This window comes from Triticum urartu, chromosome 5, assembly GCF_003073215.2.
Source record: "Triticum urartu cultivar G1812 chromosome 5, Tu2.1, whole genome shotgun sequence".
Lineage (NCBI taxonomy): Eukaryota > Viridiplantae > Streptophyta > Magnoliopsida > Poales > Poaceae > Triticum > Triticum urartu.
Window position 1 is genome coordinate 203,579,348 of NC_053026.1, and position 21,770 is coordinate 203,601,117.

Consider the following 21,770-nt stretch of genomic DNA (forward strand, 5'->3'; position numbering starts at 1 on the left):
TGTGTTGTTTTAACCTTCAACAAGGACCGGCCGTAGTCAAAATCGATTCAACTAAAGTTGGAGAAACAGACACCCGCTAGCCACCTTTATGCAAAACAAGTTGCATTTTTTTTGGTGGAACCGGTCTCATGAATGTGGTCATGTAAGGTTGGTCCGGGCCCCTTCATCCAACAATACCGCCGAATCAAAATAAGACATTGGTGGTAAGCAGTATGACTATGATCGCCGACAACTCTTTGTGATCTACTCGTGCATATCATCTACGCATAGACCTGGCTCGGATGCCACTGTTGGGGAACGCAACATGCAATTTCAAAAAAAAAATCCTATGATCACGCAAGATATATCTAGGAGATGCAATAGCAACGAAAGGGGGAGAGTGTGTCCACGTACCCTCGTACACCGAAAGCGGAAGCGTTAGCTTAACGCGGTTGATGTAGTCGACCGTCTTCACGATCCAACCGATCAAGCGCCAAACGTACGGCACCTCCGAGTTCAGCACACGTTCATCTCGATGATGTCCCTCGAACTCTTGATCCAGCAAAGTGTTGAGGGAGAGTTTCGTCAGCAGGACAGCGTGGTGACGGTGATGGTGATGTGATCTGCGCAGGGCTTCGCCTAAGCACTACGACAATATGACCGGAGGTGTAAACTGTGGAGGGGGCCACCGCACACGGCTAAGAGAACAATTGATGTGCTTTGGGGTGCCCCCTACCCCTGTATATAAAGGAGGGGAGGGAGGAGGCCGGCCCTAGGGGCGCGCCATGTGGGGAAACCGACTTGGACTCCTAGTCCTAGTCCCCCCCTTCCTTTCTTTCGGAGGGGGAAAGGGGAAGGAGAGGGAGAAGGAAAGGGGGGCCGTGCCCCCTCCCCTTGTCCAATTCGGAGTCCCAAGGGGGGGCGCATGCCATCCCTTGTGGGCTGCCCTCTCTCTCCCCTATGGCCCATGTTGGCCCATTACTTTCCCCGGGGGGTTCCGATAACCTCCCGGTACTCCGATAAATACCCGAAACACTCTGGAACCATTCTGGTGTCCGAATACCATCGTCCAATATATTAATCTTTACCTCTCGACCATTTCAAGACTCCTCATCATGTCCGTGATCTCATCTGGGACTCCGAACAATCTGCGGTCACCAAAACACATAACTCATAATATGAATCGTCATCGAACGTTAAGCGTGCGGGCCCTACGGGTTCGAGAACTATGTAGACATGACCGAGACACATCTCCGATCAATAACCAATGGCGGAACCTGGATGCTCATATTGGTTCCAACATATTCTGCAAAGACCTTTATCGGTCAAACCACAATGACAACATACGTTATTCCCTTTGTCATCGGTATGTTACTTGCCCGAGATTTGATCGTCGGTATCTTCATACCTAGTTCAATCTCATTACTGGCAAGTCTCTTTACTTGTTCTGTAATACATCATCCCGCAACTAACTCATTAGTCACATTGCTTGCAAGGCTTATCATGATGTGCATTACCGAGAGGGCCCAGAGATACCTCTCCGATACTCGGAGTGAAAAATCCTAATCTTGATCTATGCCAACCCGACAAACACCTTCAGAGACACCTGTAGAACATCTTTATAATCACCCAGTTACGTTGTGAAGTTTGATAGCACACAAGGTGTTCCTCCGGTATTCGGGAGTTGCATAATCTCATAGTCAAAGGAATATGTATAAGTCATGAAGAAAGCAATAGCAATAAAACTTAAAGATCATTATGCTAAGCTAACGGGTGGGTCTTGTCCATCAGATCATTCTCCTAATGATGTGATCCCGTTCATCAAATGACAACGCATGTCTATGGTTAGGAAACTTAACCATCTTTGATTAACGAGCTAGTCAAGTAGAGGCATACTAGGGACACTTTGTTTTGTCTATGTATTCACACATGTATCAAGTTTCCGGTTAATACAATTCTAGCATGAATAATAGACATTTCTCATGACATAAGGAAATATAAATAACAACTTTATTATTGCCTCTAGGGCATATTTCCTTTAATAACCTCATGTGTTTGCCCTGTTAATGTCATGGATGAAGAAGAGCTCTGTGCGGGACCAGAAGGTGTGCTCCTGCAGATGGTGATGGCGGTGCATGTTTTCTTGTATCTCGGTTCGAATTGGCAGCTGAAGTAGGTGGTGCTGTAGTAGGACGTGTGGAAGTAGAGGATGGACGTGGTGTCCATGATGAAGATCGACCTATAGAAAAATTAGTTCGCGCCAGTGCATGTCGATCTTGCACTTCACGTTCAGCTTTGCAAGCAAGATGGAATAAACGATTGATATTGTTATACTCCTTATACTCTAAAATGGTATGAATCTCTCTATTTGACCCACCCATAAAACGTGCAAGCATAGCTTCATTATCCTCAACAATACCACATCTAATCATGACAATTTGTAATTCCTGATAATATTCCTCTACAGAATTTTTCCCTTGTCTTAAACGTTGCAATTTTTGAAGTAATTCACGTTGATAATATGATGGACACATAGCGGTTTTCAAAGCAGTCCAAGTAGTTGGAATATTATCATGATATAATCTACAATATTCAGACCACCAAATAGAAGCAAAACTAGTGAATTCACAAACAGCAGTAGCAACACATTTATCCTCAGGATATTGTAAGCATGTGAAACATTGTTCAGTTTCTAACTGCCACGTAAGATAGACATCAGGAATGTATCTACCCTCAAACGGTGGAATATTCAATTTCAATTTAGGAACATGGTCGTAATCTCGTACCTAAGGTGGTGGTGTAGCCATACCGTTGCGATGGAATGCATGTGGACGGCCTGGTGCTTGTGCTGGTGGTTGCACGTAGTCCTGATTTCCATCAACGTCTTCCTAATAATTGCCCTCGTAATCGTAATCCTCCTCAGCAGCAGCAGCAGCCACAGAAGCATCAACAGTAGGTGCAGCAGCACCAGGAGTTTGGCCAGGCTCAAGGGGAACGCGCATTGCTTGTCCCACTTGATTTGGAAGGCGATGTTGTTGTTGTCGTTGTTGCAGAGGTGCGACAGGTGTAGCCGGTGGTGCTTGTGGAAGACGCGCGAGCAGTTCATTAAACTTGCCATGGAGCTTTGTTTCGAACGTCTTCTCAATGCCATCGATCTTCTCCATAGACTCTTCAAATCTGTCCAGCATATCTTGCACATGTTCAGTCATCATTTGCTGAAATTTATCATGTAATGCCATGTTCGTCATGTTCTCCCAGTCATCCTCATCGTCTTGTGATCCTGTCATGGTTAGTAGCAATAGAAACACACAATAATATGATCCTACAGACTTCTAGGAAGTGGTGTGTTGGAGTCACAAATCCATCAAGCGAAACTCAATTTCTTACCAGTTCTTACCCAGCAGGCGATGATCGGCAACCGTGGTAGTCAAAACTCTGAAAACTTGGATAAAGCGATTGGCATGTGGTGTCAAACGCACGACATAGATGTATGTGAAGCTGGGAAGGCTTATAATATGGTAGCAAAAAAAAGGCCAGCAATAATCAATTCAGAGATGCAACGTTGAATAAACGCTCAACGACGATATTGTGCTGGTCCTAGGCTAGAACATGCTAGAGACGCGAGCCTAGAACACTAACAAAATCACGGCGCTGCACGTAAACAAGGGAGGAGCACACTCTAAATCTTTTTTTCCTTTTTTCACTTTTTGCAAAAAAAAAAATCCTTTTTTTGCTACGCAACAATTTTTCCGAAAAAGTCTACAAATGGTCTAAAAACTGCTTAGCCAGAATTTTCCAGACTTAGTTTTTTTTAACTAGAACTATTTTTCTTGTAAGGGGGCACTGAAGTTGGGGAGTCCGACTTTGGCACGACTCATACTAGGGCGTGATCTAGAAATCAATTACAAAGAGACACATACTGGACTCGGACTAGGACTTGTGGCAAAGATGAATCTGGTGGAACTCGAACTAGTGGCGGATATAATATATGTAGGGGCGGTGGAACACAGACTGGTGGAGAATCTGTGATGGAGGTGGACTTGGATTGGCGTGATAGTGGCGGATATGTGGTGGTGTATATGGACTCGGATTGTCGGCGGATATGCGGTGGATGTATATGGACTCAGATTGGCAACGGATATTTGGTGACGGTATATGGCGGCGGCGGTGAAGATGGTGCGGCGGCGACGTAAAAACCTGTGACAAGAACTCAAAACTCTAAGCTAACTAGACGCTAAGACCAGCAACTCGACACGACGATGCAACCGCAAATTCAACAAAGCAAAACACACAAAAATTATGTAAAGGCTCAGATTGGTTTGAATACGATGAACTAACGCTAATTTTTTTGGTTTTTGTTTTGTGGACTGTAAGTATGAAAACATGAAAGTGCAACTATCCCTAGGTGGTTTTGGTAATTCCTAACAACATATAGCTCATTGAGCTAATGCTATTTCAAGATTAATATTTCAGGAAAGCTCAATGATTGGCATGGCATGGATGAGAAAAGTGGACCCCTCAAAATGCTAAGGACAAAAGGATTGGTTCAAGCTCAAAGCTCAAGACTCTACATTTTCTATTTTAGTGATCCAAGATCACATTGAGTCTATAGGAAAAGCCAATACTATCAAGGAGGGACGAGGTGTTGCTTAATGAGGCTCTTGCTCAAAATGCTTAGTGATATGCTCCAAAGCCCTCAACTACTTTCTCACATCCACATATGACCTAAACCAAAAGTCAAACTCGGCCCCACCGATTCTTTCTATCCGGCGCCACCGAGTTCAGATGTCATAGCCACTGCCACAAACCCTAGGCAAATCGGTCTCACCGATAGGGATCTCGGTCTCACCGAGATGGGATTGTAATCTCTCTGTTTCCCTTCGTAACGTTTCGATCCCACTGAGATGAGTGATCGGTCCCACCGAGATTGCAATGTAAACTCTCTGTTTCCCTTTCGTAACATTTCGGTCTCACCGAAATGAGCGAATTGGTCCCACCGAGTTTACCTGACCAACTCTCTGGTTAGCTTATTACCAAAATCGGTCTCACCGAGTTTGTGTAATCGGTCTCAGCGAGATTACGTTATGCCCTAATCCTAACCATATCGGTCCTACCGAGTTGCATGTCGGTCCCACCGAAAATCCTAACGGTCACTAGATTTGCTGAATCGGTCCGACCGAGTTTATCAATCCGGTCCCACCGAGATTGGCAAGTTGTGTGTAACGGTTAGATTTTGTGTGGAGGCTATATATACCCCTCCACCTCCTGTTCATTCGTGGAGAGAGCCATCAGAACAAACCTACACTTCCAACTTACTTTTTCTGAGAGAGAACCACCTACACTTGTGTTGAGGCCAAGATATTCCATTCCTACCATATGAATCTTGATCTCTAGCCTTCTCCAAGTTGCTTTCCACTCAAATCTTCTTTCCACCAAATCCATATCCTGTGAGAGAGAGTTGAGTGTTGGGGAGACTATCATTTGAAGCACAAGAGCAAGGAGTTCATCATCAACACACCATTTGTTACTTCTTGGAGAGTGCTGTCTCCTAGATTGGCTAGGTGTCACTTGGGAGCCTCCGACAAGATTGTGGAGTTGAACCAAGGAGTTTGTAAGGGCAAGGAGATCGCCTACTTCATGAAGATCTACTGCTAGTGAGGCAAGTCCTTCGTGGGCGACGGCCATGGTGGGATAGACAAGGTTGCTTCTTCGTTGACCCTTCGTGGGTGGAGCCCTCCGTGGACTCGCGCAGCCGTTACCCTTCGTGGGTTGAAGTCTCCATCAACGTGGATGTACGATAGCACTGAAACCACGACAAAAACATCCATGTCTCCTATTGCGTTTGAATCCTCCAAACCCTTCCCTTTATATTCTTGCAAGTTGCATGCTTTACTTTCCGTTGCTCATATACTCTTTGCATGCTTGCTTAAATTGTGTTAAGATTGCTTGACTTGTCCAAAGTTGCTAAAATCTGCCAAGAACTAAAATTGGGAAAAGGATAAGTTTTATTTGGTCAAGTAGTCTAATCACCCCCCCTCCCTCTAGACATACTTTCGATCCTACAAAACAGAAGCGATCTAAGTACGAAAAACTAGAAATTATCACCGAACAACCTGATACCACTTAATAGAGGCAAAGGTGGCCCATCTTTTAATGAGATGGTGGCTATCGTTTGGTGGAGTAGACTTTGACGATCCGACTACGAATGTGTGAAGACGTCGCGCCTTAGCAATCGCTAAACTAACTCCGAGAGGTTATTGACCATGACGGAGCACGATCAACCTGACCACGAGGGTCTATTCCTGCAGGCAAACGAAGAACAAGCAAGAAACTAAGATTGCAATCTAGATATTGCAGATATAAGATGAAAGTGGGGTTCTGTGACGTCTTGGTCTGGTCGTTGAACATAAACGAAGTACGCGAGTTACAGCTATGGCGAACTTTAATCTAAACAAAACCCAAAGCCTAAACGATGCCTTAAGGGTTGTATTTGTAGGGAGAAAGATAGGAATTTCGTCCCTCCTTGGCAAGGTGTGACTAAAACACCTCCTGAGTCGTTTCCCCTATAATACAAACTCTAAAAATAGCATATATGTAGTATTTCGAAATTACATGGGCCTAGCCCAAAAATAAGGTGATGCAGCACCTATATTAAGCTATGGACGAAATTTATGAAAGGACATCTTGCATATTTCGTCCATGCACTTGTACGTCATCATGGTGGCTCAAAAATGCTGAAAACTCCACCAAAAACTCTGTTCTTGTTCCCTTTGCGCATTTCATCATCTCCATGCTTGATCATGCTCCAATGTTCATCCCTCTTGTGTAAGCTAGGCACTTCATTTGTAAGCAAAACAAATGTATCTAATTTGGACAGCATCGTATTCTCATGAATATTAGAATCGTTACCAAGAAACGAAAGTACCTAGTAATTTAATTGGCGTGCGTGAGCTCTAGTGATTAGTCCCATGTATGTAACAGCAGGGGTCATGAGTGTAATTGTGGTATTGATGTCCTCATCATGTTGGGAAAACGGCCAAAATTGGGAAAGGTGGAGGTGTTGGCTGCGACGTGCCGGATGTCCAGGCGTCGGGCCGGATTTTTGGCTGCTGAGATCCGTGGAAGAACTCTCGGGGAGATGAACTTGGAGAAGAATTCTTTTTTGCCAAAATTGGACAAATTTTGTGCATGGAAATGGTGGGGTTGGTGTGAAGAAGCTAGATCCACCTGCAACACTTCAAATATGGATCAAAATCAACGATACATCATCAAACCAACAAATCATAAAAAAATGGTTTGGCTATTTTTGTGGGAATTTTCGAAATTGGGCAAAAGCAAACAAAATCATGCTAGAAAGTGGGGGATAGGACTCCCAAGATGTGAATCAACATTGCTCTGATTCATGGATATTGTAGGGTGAAACCTTGGTTCATGATGTTTTCACACTTGGAGGTCAGGAAAGGAGCAAATCAAGAGACAAACACAAAAATACTCAATTGATCAAGATCCAATCACATGTGTGCTAAATTCACATACACATAGAGGGATACAAAAGGTCTAAATCCAACACAAAAAGGTAGAGACGAACTAGTTCATCCCAATCCTTGAAGAAGTTGAGGTGTTGATATCCACTTGGGGGATCTTCTCCTTAAGGAGGCCAATATCCTCGAGGGATCTTCTCCAAGAGGTCTTGATTCTCCAAGAAGAAGGGTGGATGAGCAAAGCTCCCCTTTAATTCATCATAATGTTTGCTGATCCTAACTAGATGGAGCGGGTCTATATATAGTGTTCCACGAAATAAGAGAGGAGAGGGGATACATGAAGCCTCTGGCCCGGTTGTGCACGCACAGGTGCCGGGTGACAAGGTTGGGGGCAGATGTCCAGCCCGACGAAAGACCCCAAATGTCCGAGCCCTAGGCCGAATGTTCGCACGAGCTATTGTCATCAGTCCACTTGGTCCTTGATAAGACAACGGTGGGTCCGTGGAGATGACCGTGGGATGATCCACATCAGGAACAAACTTCCTTAAAAAGAAAAAACAGTAGAAATCAACAAATTGGTGGAGTAAAAGGTCTAAATTGTAATATTCCATGGCACAATTCAAATTTTGAACTAAAATTGGCGAAAGCTGGTACATCATCCTCGAGCAGGCACACATGTTGGTTCGTTAATTGCCTCTAAACTAGTTGCTCCACCAAAAAATAGGTGTTTGTTTGGTTGGAGCCGCGGACAAGAGCACCCAAACAGACTCTTAGTACGTGGAAACTTTGTTGGCAACCAAACTCAATTCATTCAACCAAACTCCCAAGGCTACAGCGCGATGTGAGACCACCTTCATTTGCTGAGTTATCATTAGTTAGACTAACTGATGAAATCAATCGCATGATGTTTCAGCCTACACACTAGAACAGTTAGCGCCACCTTAACAGCTGACGGTGCACCAACCTCTCAACATGCGCAAAGCCTGTGCCGCAGTAGTAGTTCAAGCTGGAAATAAGTGCATGGGCAGTACACTCATCCTGTTCAACACCCATAATAGTGGATTGTAGAGGAGCAAACCTCAGAGCCCATACCTTCTGCTACTGCCTACACTCCGGCTGCGGCAATCCATCCCAGCGCCTCTCATGTTCAATGACCTCAGCCGGCTTCCCAACAGAATGATACTTCGCACACACCACACAAACCAGATGATCACAGTAACCAACAGGGAGCACCAGAAGCTTTACTTGAACAACATTGAGCTCACCAGTCCAGAAATCTGCCGCTGAGGAACTTGAGGTGCCACGGAATAGATGGACTTTTAAGGCCAACAGTGACACGAAGAGGAATAGTTCAGCATACCCCTCCTACACAGCTCCAACAACTATAGCACTCGTCAAAAAAAAACTATAGCACTAGAAGCAGCTTCTGCTGCAAACATCTCGCAGCGTGAGGGTTCTGCCAGAAGTCCTACTCTGGAATCAGCAGAATGCCCACAGAACTCAGACAGTTGTGCATTACAACCTCGATCATCTTGTACTACCTTGATGATAGTTTTGATGTTCTCCATTTTCTAGGATCCAGGGGCAGATCCATGCTCAACAGATGCCTCCTTTCCCCAACGACTAGTTCAACCTACTAGCGTTTTGGCTTGTTATGGATAAAAGAACTCTTTCTGGAGTACTATACGAGACACTTGCAATAAAACATTAGTCAAGAGATCATAATTGACAACTTATACAAACAGAACTCCCAAATAAACTATTTCCTTGTAGGGCAGACATACCTATGCTAAGCACAGCTTATTCCATGAGAGAAATTTCCATCATGTTCCTAGAACTTCATTCCTGCACACAAACTGAATACAACTGTTAAGGAGAGGTGCTGAATGGTAAACATTTTATGTGGAGCATGGCAATCACAAAATTTGAGCTAAATACTACTCCCAACACATAAAGGTCAAAACAAATTGTTATCAGTGAGAATTAAGAACACATTTTTTTTTACCAACAGTGCATATGGCAAAGCAGTTTATGAGCTTGAAACGAATATTCTGATCACCACTCCAAAATTTAGCATACCCACAGCACAACTCAGGTGAATTGAAAGAAGCAAAACTAAAAAATTGAAACAAAAAAAGATAGTCTCTGATAGTTACAACGTTTGAGACACTCGGCAAAGCAGAAGTCCTCCATTTGTTCACTATATCATATCAAATGTGTGAGAAAGATTGATGCATTCATATTTAACATAACCTATGCACCCGTCAAGCCTAGCCAAACGGCAACCTGACAATTAAAAGACTGATATTTCTTCAGGTATACATAACAATAACAATCAGCAATACAGATCTGTAAGGTTGAAAGTACCAACAATTTCTAACAGATACAGTGAACTGGTTCACAACCTACATTTTCAGTCACATCTTGACTTCTAAAAGATAAGCCAAGACATGTGTGAAACAGGAACCAGCACACGAGGCTGGCATTAAGATTTACCACGACCTGGTAATAATTAAATGCAATAAGTATGGAGTCAATACGCATACTACAACTGCGCCAGCAACAATCTAGTTAGGGCTATGATCTGATAGCATTGCATGATAGCTCAATTAGTGTCCTTCTGGCTGTCATCGCCAGAATGTTGCAGCTTATTGTCAAGTCCTGCCTCATCAGTTTTGTGTTGTTTGTCTCCAACGTTATCCTACAGAGCAACAAACGAAAAGAAGAAGAAATAAAACAAAACTCAAATGTTAACAAACATGCTTCAGAGTATCAAACTAGGAAAAAAGTGGAAGACAAACCTTCAGTGAGCTATTCTTTGACAGAAGTTCATCGTACTCCTTTCTGATCCGGCTCACTTCATCTTTAAGTGAAGCATTTTCCTGTTTCAATACTTCAGCGCGCTGAGCCAACTCCTCACATTCAGCCTGCAAAAATACACAGTTGCTTCATCAACTGGAGGGGACAAAAGTGTATGTCTTGAGATGAACAAACAAAATACCTGCTTGCGCAGCCTAGATCTGCGAGCAGAATCCCTGTTTGACTGCTTTCTTTTCTGCCTTTTCAGTTCACGTTCATCCTGGATAATGGGTAGTCAAAATATTTAGTTTCTCCATTTGCCAAACTAAGATTTCAGATTTTTATCCACGAAACTACTGATACTGAAGTGCCTCTTCAATAGTCTTAAAACTGAATTATGGATTTATTTTGTTTATTGGTATATTTCAATAAAGTAGCAATGGTTTTATATTTTAGGTAACTGCAATCTGACAAATAATTATCATTACTATTTAGTATTTACTAGACAAGAAAAAAGGGTGATAAACCTCCTACAGTGCATGGTATGCAAGATGGGGAAAGTAAATAAAATTCATGATGAGTAAAGTAGTTATGGCTCACAGTTTGAGCTTGCTGAACTGTGATGAGCTGTGCTTATTTTTAAAATCTGCTGTTGAAGATTAGCCACAAAAGTAGGCAAAAGCGGGTCAAACAAGCACTAAAATAGGCAAAAGCGGGTGGGGCAAATGCGATTATGGTAATCCACCACAATGCTAACACAGCCTATGTCCAATTATATTCCTAGTACAGAAGTATGAAGTTATCCTAAACACAGAGATCTTTCGGATAGATACCTGTATCGCAAAAGATTTATTTCTTGGTCTGACAAAATATACAAGGTTGGGCACAAAGGGTGTGTATGGTTTGAGTCTACGGTTGCCCCACCAAATACTTGGCTAGCCAAAATCTTGGTCAAGGTTATGTGTGCCCAAGAGTTGGGCAACTTTGGCTAAAAAGACGGAGCAGAGTTGGAAAGGAGCAACTGGCATGGCCAAAAAGTTGGCAACCATCCAAACCAAGACCAAAGTTTTGGTCATAGCCAAAAAATTGGTATATTGGCTACAAACCAAGCAATACAAAAGTATTTATGAAGCAGAGAAGTAGAGGCTACAAAAATAGGGAAGGGTATAATCTATAATTCCCAGGATAAGGTCTTAGAAGAAACCTGCATCCACGGCTCTGTTGGGGCCACAGCCCCTGGAATTGCAGTTGGGGTCACTTTACCATGCAATGCAGGAGAGGAGCTTGCTGTATTTGCCCAGTAGTCCATTCCTATGTTCAAGTTTGTTGTTGGGCCAGGCACTGGACCACTTGATGGCATTTGCATAATTGCCAAAGTTTGCTTCAACTGCGCCTGGGATGGTGAAGGTGATACACCATTCTGGGAACTTCGGACATCTGATAGCACGCACAACAAAGTTAAGAAGCTTCATAAAGTGCAAACATGAAAGCAAGAACCATAAGAATTTCCATCGGCATACCTCCATCTTGTTCTTGTCCACTTTCCTTGTGTTGTGAATCCTGTAAAGATTACTCAAAAATGCAAAGATATTAAGACTTCTCACAAGAAATAAACATGAAATGGTATAGCGTGTCTGGAATCATAAATGCCGCAAATTTAAACTCAAGGTGCATATGCTGCCTAAAAATGTACAGGCAAGTATGCACGTCTGATCAAAAAAGATTAAACGCTGCAGAACCATAGCTTACATTCTGAGAATTCGCTTCACTTCCCTCACTTGAACTTTCACTTCCACTTTCCCCACTGCAAGAAAAGAGGTAACACAAACTGAATGTTGCAAACAAGGAGGAAGTCTCGTTATTACTGAAATTGACCACACACTAACCTTTGAGAGATGGTTCCATTGACTGATGCCCCTGAGGTCTTACCATGTTCGACACAGTTTTTCCCTGTAATCATGTTCAAGCTACCCAAACTTCCTTTGGATCTTTTAATGGGACTTTTTTCTTTTCCTTCAGAGGATTTGCCATTTGTTTCACCACCAGCAGTAGCAGCAGTGGTGGTAGTTCCCTGAAATATTAGGTCCATTAGACTCCACAATGAAAGAGAAGATCAGTCAATCTAAGAATGCCTCGTCTTACAGCAGCATCAGGATTGCCGTTTGGAGAAGTCATGGTATAGGGAGCAAATGGGTGTGCACCCTGCAGGATTATGCAATGACTCAGCAAATGTCAGACTCTAAGCAGTACCATTTTAGGTATATACTGAAAACTACAGCAACATGCTGAAGCATACCGGTCGCATTGATGGGTGAGCATAAATTCCTCCAGGAGGGTATATGACATATGGTGGAGTCCCATATGGTGGCATCATAGGCTGACAAAAGGCAACAAGAAACTCATGAGAAAAAAATACTCTTTAAAGTGCATGCAGAGTATTACAACAGCTACACATTAGTGTTGGACCATATTAACAGTCTCCTTTGTTTTGGTGACCGATTGCAGAGAAGTTCCACAAATTATATTAGATGGTTAATTATCTCATCCTCCGGTAACACAATCCCAGTGGACATAGCAGCGGCGACGATGACGACCGGCAGCCAGCAACTCATCCCTTGCTTTCACCACGGTTAAAGACCGGCATACACTCTGCACCGGTGGGCAATGAGCAGATGCATCTCATATCCGGCTACGGCGACAGCCAACTCCATGGACGGAACAAGAGCGCCGCCCAACTCTCGTCAATGTAAAACTTTTGCATCCCTGGTTATCATAAGGAATAGCTTTCTCGCTCCTATTAATTTATATATGCATGCACGCAGGATTGCCAAACCAGGATGGTCGACTAAGATAACAGCACTACCACAGTGAAGCACATCAAGCATCTTCGGCCCAAGATACATCAGTCTTTGGCAGACACATCTGCTTCTTTTCTGTGCCTAGTGTGTCAATTGAACTCCTCCCACACGACGACAATCATTTGATCGGCATGATGGATCGTTGCGGCTCCGGTGGTGTTCGACGACAGCGGCTTGTTTGGCCGGATGGTGCGGTGTGCTCGTGATGGGACTGCACGACACATGACTGACACATCTCTTATGTGCAGCCTGTGAACTCGTGTTGTGGTCTAAAATACACACATACTCGTATCAATTGGAATCTTGTTTGTTGCTGTTGTCGGATGTATGTAACGACACTTCAGATATTTAGCCAAGTTCAGTTTATTTCAGAGTCCAAACATACATCACATCCATGTGGCTAGTACGTAAATGGTGTTTCTTTTGCACTTGTACAATCGAATGTACAATCGAGAATATATACTCCTTCTGATGCACATATGTACTCTATCTTGGGCATGAATATACGTCTCCATCGGTTGAATATACTAGTACTTGTTTTAATATATACTCCTTACAAAACACCAGTACATACTCCTTAAACAGAAATATTCTACACTCCATTAGACAATTTCAGTATATATTCCTTCGGAAAAAATTCAGCATATACTCCTTTGAGAAGAAAAAAAACATTATATACTACTTTACAGAAACTAGTACTCCCTCCGTCCAAAAATACTTGTCATCAAAATGGATAAAAAAGAATGTATCTAGAACTAAAATACATCTAGATACATCCTCTTTTATTCATCTTGATGACAAGCATTTCCGGACGGAGAGAGTAGATAGTAATTACCATGATGAAAAATATATACTTCTTTGAAAAGGTTTACCATATACTCTTTTAAAAAGTACTCCCTCCGTTCACAAACATAAGATGTTTTAGATATTTCAATATGGACTACATACGGACCGAAATGAGTGAACAAACACACAACCATATATACACATCCAATTCACAAAAAAGTTAGAACATCTTATAATTGTGAACGGAGGGAGTAGTAGTATATACTACTTAAAAAACAGTATATACCCCCCATGGCAATATATATACCAAAATTTTGTACGGTAATGCTCAATATCTCATATAATTCAATATAAATTCCCCATCACCATATTTAAAAAGGAGAGTAGGTGCGTGTTACGTAGTACAAATCATCGCCATATTTTTTTGATTGAAAACCCATATACTTCCTTGATAATAAGATCAAGTAGTCGCATGCCGCCATGCACACACAGCAGGTTGACTTTTTTCTCTCGGTTAGTTTTTTATTGGGTATATCCAACTCAAACTATCTGGGTGGGAGTATGTACTCCTAGGGAGTACAAAAGAGATGTCCGGGAAAATAAATCCTACAACCAAGGGTAGTTACCCCCACAATTACTACCTTCTGATCTTATTCAGATCTTGAATGTTTTTAAACAGGTCGCATGCACAGGAAAAGTGATCTTTCTTTGCCTGATTAGTTGGCCCACGGGTCTTCCTATTTTCTTGGTCATTCCGATCCTGTCTATCGTAGCTGTAAAATTAACTGGATCTGCATGCAATCTAAACAATTCTATCTCTCAGCGCTATTTATTTCTGTTTCTCTCTCTTCTCTCTCTCCCATGAACCAAAACCAGTGCCGGCAAAACAATTGGATTGTGAACGATGTGAGCAACAAAAGAGGTAGTACGAATTTATGTGATTCATTTCTATACATGTGTCTTGCTAATTGCCTTTTTAATTTTAGATGGACACCCTGCTAGGCATTGGTCTTGCGCGTCTCCCGGAAAATATACCATCGGATTAGGTGGACATGGCAATGGCCGTGTGCCAGATGAACGCTGATCTCCCCGGTGAGACGGTCTAAACTTGATGTTTTGCTCTCTCCATTGGTGTTGCAAACATCATATCTGGTACTGGAGCATGCATGTATGTTTGGAAGGCACTGGTTGATTAAAACGCGAGGATGTGCAGCTTGCTAACTGGTGTCTTATCACACTCATTTTCCTTTTGCAAATCTGCAGTCATGCGTCATGCCATCAACTGCATGACAATGGTCGCCGGGATCCCAAGGTGGAGCAATGCAGGTGCCGAGCACGCACGCTGAAGCAAAGACATTTCACCTCGTCCGTGATTGATACTCGACGGCAGTGGAATCATGACATTATAGTGGCGTCTACACATGATACTCCGATGTCGAACTCATCTGTCATCGGCAGGCTCTAGCCACTATGATCTTGTTATCACCTAGGCTATAGTGGTGGACATGAGAAGCCATTGCTGCTGCAAGGGTGCCTGCCTCAGTACGTGTGGATGAATGCGTACCATCACATATGTATGGCGCATGTACATGCCGTGTCATGTAGTTTATATCAAATATCTCAACTAGACGTACACCACTACAAATGTTTATCTCCATACTACTTCCAACATAAAGTATTGTATAAACTTCATACTCCTTTCCTGTAAGCACTGTATATTCATGTTCGTGACTAAAAAGTCCAGACTTGTTAATCACTCTATATTTATGTGCGGTTGGCACTGGCCGTACACAGTACTAGTTTGTATTATGTTTGTCTTGGATGATTTATGCATGTTTGCATGCCATGGCGTTGGATAGCCATGAATGTGCCATGTTCAGAACGTCGGACAATGATCATAGTATAATACCATGGTCGTGTTTGTGTGTTAAATTCACGGCAGGTTGTTCATTCGAAGTTGCACTTCACTTCCTCTACAAGAGCGAGTCAACATGGACGCCAATGACCAAGCTGAGTTCATGAGAAAGATGCATGCAGATAAAAGGACCGCCATCGGCAAGTCCAAAGGCATGCCTCCAAGGTCACACCAACAAGAAGCCCATGGTGTTCCAACTCAGAGATCTTGTTTGACTCCACATTCACAAAGACCGCTTTCCGGAAGAGCACAAATCCAAATTGCTTCTAGGAGTCAATGGACCCTTCAAGGTGCTACAAAGGATCAACAACAACGCTTACAAGATCGACAATCCACTCAACAAGTACTCAGTGAGAGACACCTTCAACGTCTTCGACTTGGTTCCATTCCATCGTGATGAGGTTTTGGTTCCGAGGACGGATCTTCCCCGAGGGGAGGGAGGAGGGGATGGTGTGGAGCAGCCCATGGACATCACCATGGATCCTCCAACAACACCCCAAGCGCCAATTGGACCAATGCTGGAGCCCATGCCTTTACCATTGAATACGAGGTGAACACTTTCCTCTTCAAACTTCCTATGCATTCACTCGGGACCTGGCTACTACTTCAATCCAAGACCCTATGCATACTCAGATACCAAGGATCCTTCCATGAAGGAGCGGCGGAAGAAGGCCGCATCATGGAGGAGAAGAGGAAGAAATGATCCACAGCTTTAGCAGCCGAACTGTCTAGCTACCAACCCGAATTGCCCGACATGAAGTGCCCGGAACATCAGTACCCACAAATCGAAGCCGGGCAAAGTCCTCTGACCTTTCATCCAGCTCTTCATCTGGCCATCAGCCGGACTGTCTGGGTAGCAACCCAGACTATCCGGCCCTTGGAGATTGCTCTGCTCCCGAAGACTTCGCCAACCCGGACCCAAGCCTGCGTCAGCAGCCGGACTGTCCAGCTAGCAACCCGGATTGTCCGACCACCAGCCGGGACTATACGGCCACCAACCCGGACTGTCCGACCACTGCCTGCATGCAGGTCTGGCCAAGAGGCCATGTATCCCCTCTCACCTACCCTTTCGCCTCTTAGCTATATATAAACCGTACCATGGACCCATATTAGAGTTAGCAAAGCATATATCTAGACCTTGGGAGAGCTTTGCTCATCTTGCCACCTCCTAGAGGATCAAGACCTCCTAAGGGAGAAGGATTCTCCACAGGATCAAGAACAACCAGGGTTTGGAGAAGAACATCTCTCAAGGCCCCATCTCTCTTAACGATTTGGGAAGAACTCTATCCTTTTACCTTCTCCTTTGTTGATTGTGGGTCTATATGTATCTCTTGTTTTGGATGTTTTGAGAGAACATGTGTGATGGAAACTTGTTCGTCTAGTTTAGAGTTACTTGTGTTTTTCCCCTTGGTCACCTCAAAATTGTGAAGATTGGGCATCAATTAAGACTTGGTCCTATATCAACCTAAGTATGTATGGAACTGAAAAACAATGACTTCTTGTTCATCCATGTGTAACTTCTCACCTCTGAATGTGTGTAGAATCGCTTCGTACATGGCATTCTAGCACGGGGCAAAGAGTGTGGCCCAAGACCAAAACAAAGAGGTTCTGCACCTAGTAGCTATAGGTTCAATTGGATGGAGTGTTTGGATCCGTCGTCTTAGCTGGACCAAACTGTTATTTGCGGGATGTCGGGTACCACATGGGTAAAAAGAGGGCCGTGATGTGTTCCATACATTGCAGAACATGCACACCTGCATTTTGAAGATGTGGAACCTATTCTAGACACGTTCGTGACAGCGATTCAACCAAACGCGTGGACTGTGACCACCTGACGCAGGTTTCTGTCAGCACCAATAGTGGTCTAACATCTATCTCCAATAATTCACCAAATCGGATGGAAAAGGAACCCAGCCAACGGTTCGAATCGCGAGCCGGATGCCAACTATTCCCACAGCTATTTCTCTAGCAAAGGTTGATAGAAAATCCTCCTCCTAGCAAAAGTTTGACCCACATTTGATCTTTCCCTATGATGAAGAATTACATATCTTTAGAGGCTCTGTGCTCTATCTTCTGAGGTAATACCACAGACAGAGAATAGGGGAACAAAACTATAGAGTAGTTAACTACCATTATAAAAGAAACATGAAACCTTACCTGAGGTCCCCACATGTATGGATGACCCTGTGGGTTTGACACCACAGGAGAGGGAAAGAACCCATGTGGTGGAATTGGAGGATATCCCTGAAAAAACCAATGGAGAACATGATGAGCAGCCTAGGGTAGATAGTACATGTGATCTATGTATTAATGATAGATATATTGATATGTGTGAATCAATAAGGGAAATAAGTGCAACGAGAAAATAATATGACACACGAGAAAGCTATTTTGTCAATTGTAACCAGAATTAACAAAAGGGAAAAAATAGAACGACCACATTGCAGCCAAAATCAGTAATGATCCTCAAAATTGAGGGTGGGTAGTTGTATTTGCAATTATTATCGAAAAAATGTCGCTGCCTACGTACTTATTTCCCACTTTCCTTGTGTTTTCACACAAGAGGGATACATGTTTTGAGTCATCCATCTCCAAAACAGGGAAGAGAACTTCCTCACCTGAAAGCTGGTCCAATCTGGGTAAACTGTCGGTGTTGCAATACTCGAAGTAGCAGGTGGCTGCTGCTCCTGTTACAGGGAAGGACAAATTTTTAGGAAGACACATTCACTATTTTTGGTACAGACTACAGAGATAATGCCACAATTCCAGCATTGAAAACCTGAGGTGCAGATGCCTTGTTTGCCTTAGCAGGTGTCTCTGCTTCACTGCTTCCCATGGTGACTCACAGAAAGAGGGCAGCAATCACTCCATTGTCCACAGTCACACAAAGTGGCATAAAGTGAAACCTGAATTGGCCATACAAAGAACATAAGTAAGCTAAAATTTAGCAAAACTGTATTACGTCCTCGATTGGAAAAGGTGCTAGGCACGCTAGGTGACAGACAAACGCCTCACCTAGAGCATAAGTGAAAGTCTAGGCAGGGCAAGTAAGAAATTGTCCACTCCAGCAAGAAATCATGCCATGTCACACTGACAGGCCAAATGGACCATTTTCAGATGGCAATAGCTGGTAGTTTACTCACTTCATGCTCTAAATTAATGTCTATACGCATATAATACCCCAAATACAACCCTGCTAGTCAAAACTGTATGACCGACTAGGCTGCGCCTAGGGCGCGTAAGCTCCACCTAGGTGCTAGGCAAAGGCAACCTACTTATGCCTAGCGTTTTTTTTAAACCTTGATTACGTCAGCCACTTTCTCAAGATCCCATCTATTTCATGATCTCAAATTCTTCCAACAGTTGGGAAGGAAGTATAAAAGGCTTCAAGAAATAGTAGTGTACAAAACCGACTTGGTTTAACAAATTACAATAATGAAGGCCAACTTAACTGCTCAAAATAACTATAAAGCTCCTTTGTTAAAAATATTAGCTTGATTTTCGTCAAGGTGACCACAACACAATTGCAACACAGTTAACTTAGTATCCTTTTATCACAAAGTACTGGTCGAGTTACCTTCAGATTACACAGTTTGTGGTTCATGTCCTTCATAGAACAGACAAGCCAATGCTCTCTCAAAAAAACGCAGAAAATCCCATGGACCACAGAATTTAAACCTTTTAGAAACAGCAAATTTGAACCCTCAAAAAAAAGAAACAGCAAATTTGCCATAAACCCAACAGCTACAATTCTACTACAGCGCTGCATTATACTACCCAAAATCTACAAAAACAGTAACATGTGGTGTTTTAAAACTAGTTCCAGGTGCTACCAGCCACATATGCAAACTCAATAAAGCACCAACAAAACCCTAGTAGATCCCCCAAAATAGAATGGTGAAAAATATAAACCCATGAACCATCCAAATCTTCAAAACCTACATCCCAACATGACGATTGGAAACACAGCGAGGAGTGAAGCATTAACATAAACTACATACAAAGAATCTTGAAGGCTTGAAGCAACCTCTAATAAAAAATACCTACCGCGCCTGTCAGGTTTCCTACTAAAGAAGGCCAATTCTTAAGCACAAACTACACCTAACAAAACCCTAGCTACTATATTTAAAATCCAACGCCTAAACTCGAAACCTGTACCAAAGGGGCTATGCTCCCGAGACCAAAAAAAAAATCTAGCCAGGTCTCACAAGTCTCGCATCAGGTAGACACTATCTCGCCGCGAATTACAGATAAACCCTAGCACCCTTCACCCTCGCTCCGACCAAAATCAGAGGCCCAAACTCGGGAACCCCCGACTCCAAACTACCAACAAAAATCACCCAGACCAAGGAAATCACCACCGCTGCGTAATATAATTTTAAAGGCCAACGGCCAGATCCGGCGAGGCGGGCGATACGAACGTCGGGTACCTCTCGGACGGCAAGCGGACCCGCGCGGTGGACCTCGAGATCTGGAGTAGAGCGGCAGGAGAGGGTAAAGTAGTAGGGGTATGGCGTGGCGAGAGAGGTCTTCCGGTTTGGAGAGAGGAAGACGACGAGGACACGATGGACGCCGCGCAGCAGCTGCGACCAGCGACTAGGCTTCGGTGGTGTGCTAGCTAGGCAGGCAAGCAGGCCAGCTCAGTCAGTCGGAGCGTTTGTTCTTGCTCGCGTTGCTGTCTGGTTTGTTTCCCTTTCAGTCGTGACGCTCTTTTTTTTCACAAAATCTCAAAAAAAAAACCTCAATTTTATTAATTAGGAATAATAGTTATACATCGTCAATGGGAAAAGGTACAATATCAAGGTTTCTCAAACCAATCCCTAGTGACGAAAAAATTCGCTAGCCTAGCAAATTCATTAGCCACCTTATTTGCTTCCCTATTACAATATTCCAACCTAACAAAAGGAAAATCAGAAGCTATGAAATAGCAATCGTCGAACACTGCCGCTGCCGCTCCCGCCGAATGTCCTTCATTCTTCATTGTGTCAACCACCTCCATATTGTCAGAATTCACGACAAGGCGATTGCATCCCGCCTTCTGTGCAAGGGATGGGCCGAATCTTAGAGCCAAAACTTCTGCTGTTAAAGTATCAGCACACTAATCAATCCTTCAGTTTTCACCAACAATGAATCTTACTTTGTCATTTATGGGGATAGCCCCAGCTTGCCCGGAAGCAATTGAAAGAGGCATCTACGTTCAACTTAATAAAACTCATAGGAGATCTGCTCCATCCGCGTGTTGGTGTGCATCTTAAAATTTTCCTTCATGTACCAGTTTACGTCTGTCCCACCATAAATACTAAGTTGTAATAGCAATCAATTCACGTGCATTTTGAGAACCCGCTATCATTAAATCTTGATCTGGCATAAGAAGTAAGAATTCCAATACCGTCTCCCCCGCATGATCAACAGCTCAAGCTTTACTGATCGCCTCATGTAATCCTAACTTGTCCCACACCTTTTTTGCCTTTCGACACATAAATAAGACGTGTTTTGTATTTTCTGTCCCTTTTGAGCATGATGGGCAAATGGGTGATACTTTCATGTGCCTATTAGCAAGCGTAGCACGGCATAGGAGGGTTCCATGCAAAGTATGCCAGATTAAATTTTTTACCTTTGCAGGATAAGATAGTTTCCAAATCTTACCCCAAATAGGATTAACATTGGTTCTTCCCATACCATTTGCATGTTGCAATTTTATCCCATGTTGTTTGTTCCCAGTGGCGGAGCTTGGAAGAAAAAGTTGGGCGGGCCAAGCTAAGGAAAAGCCTGAATTTTTGTAGGCATTAGCCACTTGTTGGTCCCTTTTGTTCTAGTTCAATTTTCACCCAGTATGTTAGCAAACAAGTTACTACTAAGAGACTCATCTTGTAACTTATTATGCATTGTTTCAATGATCTTCCTACACTAAAATGCACTTATCAAAAAATATTACATGTCAGGCACAAAGAA

At 43.2% G+C, this 21,770-nt stretch overlaps 1 protein-coding gene across 2 annotated transcripts; it reads right to left on the reverse strand.

Moving 5' to 3' along the window:
* Positions 1-9,747: 9,747 nt before the first annotated feature.
* On the reverse strand, positions 9,748-20,480 carry LOC125508409 (bZIP transcription factor 1-A). 2 transcript variants are annotated; one of them, XM_048673113.1, is made up of 13 exons: positions 20,249-20,480; positions 18,598-18,724; positions 18,437-18,505; positions 17,976-18,062; positions 12,556-12,636; positions 12,402-12,461; positions 12,146-12,330; positions 12,009-12,063; positions 11,780-11,819; positions 11,464-11,696; positions 10,462-10,539; positions 10,262-10,387; positions 9,748-10,161 (listed from the first exon to the last, which is right to left on the reverse strand). In XM_048673113.1, exons 2-13 carry the CDS (start codon positions 18,652-18,654, stop codon positions 10,066-10,068), a joined length of 1,167 nt encoding a protein of 388 aa, XP_048529070.1. In that variant the 5' UTR covers positions 18,655-18,724; positions 20,249-20,480; the 3' UTR covers positions 9,748-10,065. The 2 variants fall into 2 exon arrangements, with proteins under 2 accessions (XP_048529070.1, XP_048529071.1); XM_048673114.1 differs by having other exon boundaries at positions 20,240-20,467.
* Positions 20,481-21,770: the final 1,290 nt, after the last annotated feature.